The 11,813-nt window shown below is 33.4% G+C and overlaps 1 protein-coding gene across 2 annotated transcripts in view; it reads left to right on the top strand.

The window, feature by feature from the left end:
- Nucleotides 1–2,088: 2,088 nt before the first annotated feature.
- The window catches only part of LOC106475109 (protein pangolin, isoforms A/H/I/S-like), a 20,582-nt gene continuing 10,857 nt past the window's right edge, over nucleotides 2,089–11,813 (top strand). The window contains exons 1-2 of one of the 2 annotated variants that reach the window (XM_022379317.1): nucleotides 2,089–2,219; nucleotides 3,819–3,909. In XM_022379317.1, coding sequence (XP_022235025.1) covers nucleotides 2,099–2,219; nucleotides 3,819–3,909 — 212 coding nt within the window. In that variant the 5' untranslated portion in view covers nucleotides 2,089–2,098. Of the gene's footprint in view, nucleotides 2,220–3,818; nucleotides 3,910–11,180; nucleotides 11,239–11,813 lie in introns of those variants that run through there. The other variant, XM_013935808.2, reaches the window with a different exon arrangement.

The following is an 11,813-nucleotide window of genomic DNA, read 5'->3' on the forward strand; positions in this document are numbered from 1 at the left end:
GAGTTACAGTATAGAAATTTTTATAAAGACAGTGCTACATTTCAGGGGTTTTATAAGTGATGTACAGTATAGAAAGTTTTATAAAGACAGTGAGAACACCAATGTTCACTCTTCATTTGTACACAAGTATAGTTTTTGCCAATAGCAGAACTATTATATATTTAAAATGACCAATAAAATTTCCTTTAACACACAGTGGTGTTCATGTGTGTTCAATTGTAAAGCTACCACACAGTAAGAGTGAAGGGTAAAAAAAATAAAAAAATAAAGGTGAACATTTAATGTAGGTCAGTAACTACTTTAGTGGAGTAGTTTTTGTGTTGGGAGTTTTTTCCCATTCCATTTCAAATCAATGAAGCTTTTGTACTGTAGAGGGGGCAAGAGTAAGCCTCCTTTTAATTTACCTAATGCAGTGGAAAACAGAGAGGAGTTCTAGGCCAATTTTCATGTTTTCTCTACAATAGAACAGGAGTGCTAAAATGACCAGAGAAAAGGTTGGGATTCTTCAGGCTGTCTCACATCTGCCTACTTCTGCTTTTGTTCCATGAGGAATCAAATACACCAGTTAAGCTGATGGAGCCACGTGTGCCTTGAAAACATCTCTCTCTCTCTTTGGGATTGGTAATCTCCCATCTCTGGCTGGCTTACAGTTGCATCTAGTGCTTTTTGTGATTGTCGATAATACCATTTGGAGCTGTAAACCCGCTGCACCTTTTAAGGGTATCATGTGACTCTCCAGGAAGTCTGCCACTGCGAGATGCTAATTAACATTGCATAATGAAACATCTAATTTAAACTGTCGTCCCTTGCTGGTGGGAATTGACAACTGATGTATTAGGTAAGGTTTCCGTGTTGCAGGAGTGGTTACCGGCGAGATCAAAGGAACCTTTGCTGGGAGTCTCAATTGAACTGCTTTGCCATTAGAGATGTGGTGGGCAAATAACATTTTCTGTGAATTTCCTTCTGCCATGTGCTAACAGATAAAAGTAGAGAAATAAGGGGAGAAAAAAAACATTAGTAACAAGCAGCTATTAGATGTATTTCGGATAACCTCTTCAAGCGGCACTCGGACTAAGTCATTGATTGTGTTAATTCACAAAAAAAGAAGCGTTATGTTCTGGGGTGTCAGGTGTGACATTGGATGGATATTTCTATTCCAGTTGATGATAGTAATGTGAAGATTAATTTAGTGTATAGAAGGGTTCTTCTACTGACAAGCTACACATACATGTGTGTTTCTACATATATATATATATGCAGTATTTTCCTGAGAAAATTAAAAACCTTAAATATGTAGACATGCAACATCTTTGTTAGGAGATTCAACAAATATAATCACAGAAGTGTGAAATGATAATGTCAAAACAAGATGAACCCTTGTTGTATAGGAGAGAGATTATTATTAAATTAGAAATAAATCAGGTTATAATACCACTCTTGAAAGTTAATTTGAAAAATTCTGTTAATTTACTAGTTTATTCGTACTTCACCATGCTTCTTTTGTTTTCTTCTAAAAAAAAACTGATTATACATAAGAAAAAAACACTTAAATATCACCTTTTTTTTTAGATTTTTGAACTGAAAAATTCCACGACTACAAATGGACTAACTGACAACTGTAACTAACCTGTGGTAGTTAAGTTTTAAGTGAGCACAAACGTTTCTTGGAAGCAATTGAATATGATTTGGATGAATGAAAACAGTAAATGTTGTAAAAGTTTTAGCTAGTGCTAAGATTTACAAATTTTGAGAGTGGCAAAGATAATTCATAGTTTATCTAAAAACTTTAAATTTGTAGGTTTAATAATAATAATGATATATTAAGTTGCACCATAAGCATAAATCAAACTAACTTATTTTTTTTGTCACATTTTCATAAACATGTTAAGTGTTATTAAGATATTTTTTGTAGAAACTACCATTATAGATTACTTTATTTTGCTGACAACTGTTTATCATCACTTAGTTTAACATCTAAATTTAACATGTAAATTTTTTTACTAGTTACTAAAATAAGGTTAGCAAGATAAAACCCTTGATTTTAATGGAAAATATACGTATGTATATATATATGTTTATCTAGGCTGGCAAGGTCCCAATGGTTCCTTCTCCTCATCCAGCATCACCCCTCCCATTTATGATGTACAACAGTGAGGCTTTTACACAGCCACCCCCAGCTCATATGGGTATACCACCTGTCCATTTAAATCCTAAGACAGGTATTTTAACAACTTTACTTAATTCTAAGAATGTTCGTAGATTACTTAAGATTCCAAACAGTGACATTTTAATAAATTACCAATAGAACCTCCTTGAGTTGTATTTACTGAGAACAATGAATACTTGAAGTATTTTGTATGTAGTACTATTGAAATACTGCCATTATGTTTTGATGATAAAGTTCTTTGTACAAAAACATTGTGTTACTGTGTCATGATATGTTACTATCTGTTTAACGTATGGATGGTCTGTTTTTAATTGTTTCACATTATTGTACTGTCTGTTTAATCTATAAATGACTTATCTTTATTGTTTTCATGTTATGTTACTGCCTGATTAATCTATAAATGGCTTGTTATTATTGCTTCATGTTACTGTCTGTTTAATCTATAAATGGCCTGTTTCTATTGTTTCACAGTATAAATGAAAACATATTTTATTATACAACATTTCTCTTAAAAATCTTTAGAAAATAAAAGTTTCTTGAATTTTCTCTTAAACCTAAACTAATGTGTTAAAATTCTTATATCACACAGAGTAGTATTCCTTGTTACCATCGTGTGTATTCTGGCTTTGTTTAGGTGTTAGTATTTCTTGTTATCAACATGTGTATTCTGGCTTTGTCTAGGTGTTAGTATTACTTGTCATCAATGTGTGTATTCTGGCTTTGTCTAGGTGTTAGTATTTCTTGTTATCAACGTATATATTCTGGCTTTCTCTTGGTGTTCTCTAGGTGTTAGTATTTCTTGTTACCAAGATGTGTATTCTGGCTTTCTCTAGGTGTTAGTATTTCTTGTTACCAAGATGTGTATTCTGGCTTTCTCTAGGTGTTAGTATTTCTTGTTACCACGTGTGTATTCTGGCTTTGACTAGGTGTTATCTAGGTTTTAGTATTTCTTGTTACCTACGTGTGTATTCTGGCTTTGTGTAGGTGTTATCTAAGTTTTAGTATTTCTTATTACCTACGTGTATATTCTGGCTTTGTCTAGGTGTTAGTATTTTTTGTTACCAATGTGTGTATTCTGGCTTTGTCTAGGTGTTAGTATTTCTTGTTACCAACATGTGTATTCCAGCTTTGTCCGGGTGTTAGTATTTCTTGCTACCAACATGTGTATTCCAGCTTTGTCTAGGTGTTAGTATTTCTTGCTACCAACATGTGTATTCCAGCTTTGTCCAGGTGTTAGTATTTCTTGCTACCAACATGTGTATTCCAGCTTTGTCTAGGTGTTAGTATTTTTTGTTACCAACGTGTGTATTCTGGCTTTGTCTAGGTGTTAGTATTTTTTGTTACCAACGTGTGTATTCTGGCTTTGTCTAGGTGTTAGTATTTCTTGCTACCAACATGTGTATTCTAGCTTTATCTAGGTGTTAGTATTTCCTGTTCTCAACGTCATCATTGTCCGTATTCTGACCTTCTATAGAAGTCTATCAAATACTCCGTTCTCGTGGTCCAGTAGATAACGTTGATTTTTGTTCTTACTATTGCCAAGATGTAAACATTATGATATTAGTTATTCAAAATATGCTCTAATGTTGAATATATTTATCACAATTGTTATTCGATGTTGTTTATAACATGTTACTGTTATTTTGTGCAGGCATTCCCCGAACGCCCATGTACCCCATACCGGGTCCAGGCCAGTACCCTCACCCTGTATTTAGCACTGACTTCACCCAACAGTTTCAGTGGTAAGCTTATACAGTTAATTTTAGAGATAATTGATGAGTCATGAAAATCATATTATGGACAATCAATACATTTACCATCGCACTTCATATAAAGTGTATATACACCGTAATTCATCGTGGCCCCTGATAGCATGTGACTCAAAGTTAACTACTTAGTCCTTGACTCATCAAATAATCGTTCCCTTAAAGAACTTTTCAACAAGCGAGGCGGCCAAAGGCACGTCTCCCTCTATCCGAGCAAACAGTAACATCACCAACGTACCCAGTGTTTATGTGACGTTTTTTTTTTTTTGCATCCGCACACTCGTCCAAGAATGAATTTAAACCGTTAACACACACCACGTCATTAGACCGACCCTTCCAGGGGTTTTGACATTAACCGATTATTAGTTTTGCCCCCAAAACAATCTGGATTTGGGCTTCCGATCTTTTAATTATTACCCATCATTTTTAAATCCCTTCTTCCTGTCTTAAGCTATACTCCGTGAACTGTTTATCTAAGCGTTAAAACGAATTAGCTAAGCCTAAACTTGAATCAAGTTGCCTCTTGTATTTATTTTGTGATGCAGCAGACATAAGGCCAAATATCTCAAGTGTATCGATATAATCTGATAAATCTAATAAATGGTGAATATTTCTGCAAGAGATTAAGAATTACATGGTCAATGTTCCGGATAAAGGACCTTCACCAAGAGTACATAGCTTCCTACCCCTTACAGATAGTTTAACCTTTTTTTTTTAAAGGTTTTATTACGCTGTAGTTACTTTGGTTTGTTTAATGTATTTTTATAGACCATGTCTTATAAATCAGTTACCATTCTAGCAGCGCCCTCTTCTAGTAACAATGAAAACAAAATAAACATTGATACGTTAAGTAAATAGGGAAAAATTACAAGTGAAAAAAAAAGTCTAAAGTGAAAATTATGTCTGTAATGTTTATTCTAGGTGAGGGAATATTGAAGGGCAAAGTGGTTAATATGTGTGAAAAAATATTGAAGGACAAGAAGTTTCATTTTTTTTACAAGTTTATAAATATATCTGTAGCAACCTTTTGCTTTTTTTGACTATTGCTAATTACACAGCCTAAATTTTTAGATATTCTAAAACAAACGACTTGTTTCATGGTGTTTAGCAAACACCTAAAACGAATATCGTGTTTCGTGATGTTTAGTTTATGTTTCATTTCGAAGCTGTCCTGGTAAATATGAATATAATAGAAACATCGTTAAGATAAACAATTGTTTGCTGTAAATAAATAATTTCGTAACTTAATTTTTTCATATAGAATTGTAATAAGAATTCCGAAAATTAGCTACTCAAATACATTAGCAGAAGGTGTACACTGTTAAACCGAGAAGCTGCCAAAGTCCATTTGCAGATCCTACATTAAATCTAGACGACCATATAGATGTATTAACGGTTCTCCCCTTGCCTTCTCCCCCCCCCCAAAACAACAACAACATACACAAAAATTAGAAACAAAAACAAAATTGACGTTTATTACATTTAACTGAATAATCACCAACAGAACATTCAAGTTTTACCTTCAACTTTAAGTGCCTAGCCCCAACTTCTCAAACCCTAACCCATATTGTTCTCAAGACCCCCACCTTCCCCAGAAATCCAATTCTCAAGCCATGCCTGTTATTAACCCCTATTGTTCTCCGAATCCCCGACTTTCAGCGGGCGGTCAGTTTTTGTTGCTTGGAGCACATCTTTTTTATAACTAAACCAATTATTGACTGTAACTTTCAGTACCGCGTTAGTTGCCGCAAAGATTAGGGCTTAGATGCCTAACTTCGACACTCGGCCGGAGACAAGTATTACGGGTACCCGTGCATCCCTAATATTAACCGATCCTACAGTAAATCTAGACGACTATAAAAATGTATTACCATATCCTACAGTAAATCTATACGGCTATACAAATATATTAACAGATCATATATCAATGGGTACTGGCTGTTTCTCTTCATAAATCAAGTATTGATTTCCAAATTCCTCCTAATTTATTCATTACAGCTCATAATCAGGTGTGTAAAACTAGCATTTCAGATCTATCTTTTGTCCCCCACAATTCGTTGCCCAAGAAGCCTTTCGTTTAATATCAGAAATCATTAGTTGAGCTGGACGATGATAGACAAAAGACTAGGAAACGTAAATAATTACGATCTAAATGTCGAAACAAATAGGCCTACATAACTACCGAAAATAGTGTCTCATCGTACAGCCCAAACTGGTGAGTTATGGTAATAAAGGTAATGTTTCTTGGGTAACAACTTGTAAGGAGAAAAAAAGAAAAATACTATTTTTAAACAACTTTGATTTTGACCCACAATGAAAAAATTAAGAGGAACATACTATAAAAATCCGCATTTTTCTATTTATTCGTTTTCAACACTGCTCTGCTTGTAGACGGAAAGGTAACGCAGAGAGCGCCATCTATAGGAATCAAAGTTCTCCTTTACGAGTAAATGCCATTAAACAACAAGGTATTATAGAAATAATACATAGTTTTAACTAATCGCTAGTATTATATTACAACTTTTTATTTTCAATTATTTTATTTGTTTATAAAACTGAAGTAGAGATTTTTTCTATATTATTAATTATCGTAAGTTCCTCAACAGTTTTAAATGTTGTGTAAAGTATATTTTATTATTTTTTCCTGATTTTTGAAACAAATCTTGATGTTAATTTTGACTATCTAATTTAAACCAAAAAGTTACGTAAATAAAACGTTTAAAACCTAATCTTACAAAGTTTTTTTTTTTTTTGGTTTGTAGATCATATTGTCAAACAAAATATATTCGAATAGAAATGGTTTTCTTACGGTACCAATATCCAATTTATATTAGCAAATGAACATTTCTGTTATCAGATTTGTAAAGGTTTTAATCAAGATGTCATCCCGTTAGTAATGATTTAATGCCCACGGGTTAGTGTTTCAATTAACAGTAGTTAGTAAAAATTTCATGTTTCGTATAAGAAATTCGTGTAGTCGACCAAGTCCTGCTAATGGATCTTTTTTTTATCATGTAAATTTATTCTAGTACATTTTAAATATTTTGAAAGGTTTGGCTTAAATTATAAAAGCTGACAAATCATTAGAAGTCGATAGGCCTAATGTTTGTGATCAAAATCACGTAAATTGATTTTTTTTTCTTACAATTACACTTAGTTTATGCATTTTGAATTTCAAATCAGAGGTGTGTGCGAAAATAACATTTCAGATTTATCTTTTATCTCCCACAAATCACTACCTAGGGGCAATTTTTTGCTAGCGTTTAACGAACGATGCGTTTTAAGACTTGCCTTCTGATAGAAACATTTTTATTTTATTTTACGTTTTATAGAATTTTTCAAAATTTTATTTCTCAAAAAGTTTACAAAAAACTTTTTCTTTTTCTGACTACTTCATTCAATGGTTTGTCATTGCTGTAAACGACACCCGCTGAAAATAAAATAAAAATATGTATTTAAAACAACATTTTGACGGATCTGATATATATATGTATATATAAAGGTAAGTTTTAGGGTGGAAAAATTTTATTCTGATTTTCATGCTTAACTGGGTTTTTATAGGTTTTACGTAGAGATGTCTTTTGGTTTAAAGTAGATGGTGAAGGTACATATATCCCAATATTCTCCCAACATTAGCGAAAGAAGAAAATTTATTCCAGACAATCATGAGGACAGACTAATGCCGGGTGTAACCTAGTGGTTAGCGTGTCGGGCTGCGGATCAGTCATTTCGCATTATACCTGGGCAAAGCCGTAGTGGCGGCGGATGCTATTTGTTGTTTACCCTCCCTGTGGTCAATTGTTCAAAATGTGTTTGAACTTTCGGCGTCTGATTTCAAGTTCCTGTTTTCAAGTTTTCGTGAAGGATTACAAGAGACAAATGTTAGTGTGGTTTTTATGTTTTAATCTATACACAGTATCACAATGCACGTGTACTCGTGTCTAATTTATACTCAGTAGTACAATACACGTACGTGTACCTGGCATAAGAAGCTCATTTTTGGAAAATTACAATTCAATTTTTGATAAGCTTTCCTCCAGCCCAGCGTTTCCCAAACTATGTTCCGTCCGAGATTGGTAGGTGCTTCGTGAGAAAATCATGATTTTAAATGTTAATAAAATATTTAACACTTGTTATACGATCATAACTTATTATGAAACATTTTCCTATCTATTAGAATTAGATAATATCGATTTCACATTGAAGAAGAATTATAGAAGATGTCATATCTATTCTACATAATATATTAGTGGAGAGGTTTGTACCTAAAATATATTATAGGCATCAAAATGTAAAAATTCATTAATATGTAATTTGATTAAATAAATAAATTAATAATATACAAATTTAGAGGGCGCTGCGCGCAACATACCCTCTACACCATTATTTCACGTGTCTAGTGTTCCGTAAGTTTTTTCTCAGCTAAAAAGTGTTCCGTGGCCAAAAAAGTTTGGGAAACTCTGCTCTAGCCTATTCTCCAGTGGATAAGCGGTAACAACAATAAAATTCGGGGTTCGATTCCCCGTCGTAGACAAAGCATTGTAAGCTTTGCCCTAAAAATACGACAACAGTTCTCTAGTGATATTATTATATTGACCAAGCATGGATGCTCCCAGATTTTTTTTTATTGAGTCTTGACATTTTCTGTCATTTTTGCTGCATACAATTTCTCATTAGTTGGCTTCTTTCCAAACATAACCAGGCGTAGACAGCCTAGTTTCTTTGCTCCAAATAAATGCCAAATAACCAACCAAACAAACGTAACCTTTTAAATGGTATCGCAACTTCTGGGCTGGACATTTCATAACCATCTCTTCCCTTTTCCTCAAAACACTGCAGGGCAGTGTATTTGATGGTGTTATCGTCTTCGTCCTGAAAGACGAGGCCAAAACCAAACGTTGTTCACTGGGTAGTGTTGGACAAGCCACTAGGGGGCGCGTATCTCATCATAGTAGTCGATACGATACGTATCCAGATACGGAAGTTTTACCAACGGTTTGTTACAAAGTTTGTCTGTAATTTATTATCTATATTACTAATATTGTCTTATTTAAGTACTTCACACTTTACAGTGATTTTTCAAATCATCAGATTTGTTCAACTAGATGGCAGCTGGTAAGAGAAGTAAAATAAAGTTAATATCTGTCTATCTATTTTGTTATTGTTAATTACTTATGTTACTTTGCATGTAATGTTTTTGATAAAAGAATTGAAGACAACATGTAGTACTCAATAGTCATCTACCTTTATTTAAACATTATATTTTAGCAAAAATACTTTATTAGAAATTCTGATTTTTTTTTCTGTACAAAAGACTTATAATGTTTACTGAAAGCTTGCCAAATGTCGTGAGGATACATAAATCGTATCGGACGATGTATCGTATTACGGCTTCACGATACGATACTGTTGTATCGCCACGTCTTTATTATTCACGCAGGAGGTTGTTTTACTGCCACTTCTTCGTAATACCGACAATATGACAACATCTTCCACCCCTTCAGCGGAAAAACGTCACCACACCTTCACAGGTCCAACATTACTTTTCACTGTTTTCCGTACACATTCGAGGTTAACTTCTCATGGTCACTTCACCACATAAAAGCTCTCCTAGAGTTAAAAAAAGGCCCAGAGTGTAATTAGTTCTTATCACATTTTCTCTTTCTTACTTTCAATTTATGTGATCTTTTGCAAAGTTTCCACTTTTATCACATTTATGCGTGAAATATTAGACATTTTGGTCGACACGTTTCTGCGCAGACTGCTTTCTTAAAAAAACTGGCGAGCATTTCAACAGGTTCAATTTTCGGTAGGTTGTTGTTTAACACAAAGCTACACAATGGACTATCTGTGCTCTGCCCACCACGGGTATCGAAGCCCGATTTTTTAGCGTCGTAAGCCTGAAAATATACCACTGAGCCACTGGAAAGAAACATTAACAGAATAAGTTCTAAAGGTATAATGTTTAAAAAGATCAATCGCTAAAGGTTAATTGTTAGAACAGGACAAACTCTACAGGTATATTTTTGTAAAAGGACAAACTGTAAAGATACATTGTTAAAACCGAACAATCTCTAAAGGTTAATTGTTAGAACAGGACAAACTCTACAGGTATATTTTTGTAAGAGGACAAACTGTAAAGATACATTGTTAAAACCGAACAATCTCTAAAGGTTTATTATTAAAACAGAACAGCCTCTAAAAGTGTATTGTTAAAACAGGACAAACTATAATGATGTATGTTAAAACAACGAAGTCTAAAAGTAGTCAAATAACAATTTTATTTAACATTCATATAACACTTGGACTTCATGAATATGTAATAAATCAGAAAATGAATTTTTAAATTTAGTAAACACAGTCAAACACTGAAGGAATGGTTTAATTGTAAATAACTAAACTATTCACATTTAAGCCTATCCCAATAAGTACCAGTAATCTTTAACGATGTAATTGTCACAATGAGAACTTTATCTGTTTATTTAGAATTATAATTCTTTTTTGTTAATTGCGCCTATCATCAGATATACTTTTGTTTTTCATGCATTTTTTATTTATTTATGTAATTATTTTTAATTTAAATATTATAAAAAAAGACTCCATGAAATGTACTCTCACAGAATTTACTGTCAAAGGGGCTCGGCATGGCCAGGTGGTTAGGGCGCTCGACTCGCAATCTGAGGGTCACGGGTTCGAATCCCCATCCCACCAAATATGCTCGCCCTTTCAGCCGTGGGGTCATTATAGTGTTACGGTCAATCCCACTATTCGTTGACTAGCTTTCTGTCGTCTTTAACTGCCCGAAATTCAAAACAAACAAATTGACTGACAGAAATTGTCACAATTTTTCGCATGCCACTGAGCATATGTCATGTGAACTCACTAGATGTCTTTTATATTAAAGTGGTTCTTAAAAATATAGTAATACAGGCTCGCCGTAACAATGAAGTCTAGGTCAGTTCTATACCGATTAGACATGAAAATGGTTAATCGCTGTCTTATAATTTCCTAGCTTCATGTGTTTCTTATCATCAAGATAGGTGAAGTTGTAATCAGTAATTGAGTAATTTAATTCAGTAACTTGAAAAATGTTTTAAAAAAGTGAGTAACCTGTGAGAACAATTATACAAAAAATATCATTTTCTAAAAAGACTTCATAACAAGGAAGTAACGATTATCGGTTATATTTGACAATTGTGATAGTCTTGCCATCTAGTGGGCAAAATAACAACTATGATATTTGAAGATGGCTGCTTTCCGTGTAGAACAGCAATGGTTAGGCCTGTTGTGTTTTATCGTAGAGAGGTAGGCGGAGAATTTTATTGAAATAAAAAGTATTTATCTTCACAAATTCATCGCTGTCTTTAAAGAATTGTTATTTGTTATGTATAATAGTATGACATAAATCTAATAGAGCAAACCTTTTTTTTATTGAAAGTAAAAATACTCAACGTATACTTCTCCACACGCAGTCTAGCTTTACATTCGTACTAGTAGTAGCACTGCTGAAAGTTACTCTTAGTTGATTCGCAATGAAGCTTCCATAAGGGGGGGGGTTGGCGGTGTTAACACAACCAAACAGTATATTTGTATGTCAGACATGCGTATATTAATCTCCACCGGCTCATTTTAATTCGTTGAAAACAACAAAAATTAGTGTAATTTATACTAGGCTTACCTATGACAATACAAAATTATTATGTAATTTTTGTGGTGAGCAGTAGAATTTGTAGTTTTATATAAGTAATTTTATCTTGTACTAATAAGGTGTTCTCTTCATTATGTCATATAAATATATATAATATATGTACGTTTACCTTGTGCCTTTCTGTTATGGGTTCAGTTTTCAAATTTCATTACAACTTTTTTTTTTTTTTTTT

The sequence above is a fragment of the Limulus polyphemus genome, unplaced genomic scaffold (assembly GCF_000517525.1).
Source record: "Limulus polyphemus unplaced genomic scaffold, Limulus_polyphemus-2.1.2 Scaffold8103, whole genome shotgun sequence".
NCBI lineage: Eukaryota > Metazoa > Arthropoda > Merostomata > Xiphosura > Limulidae > Limulus > Limulus polyphemus.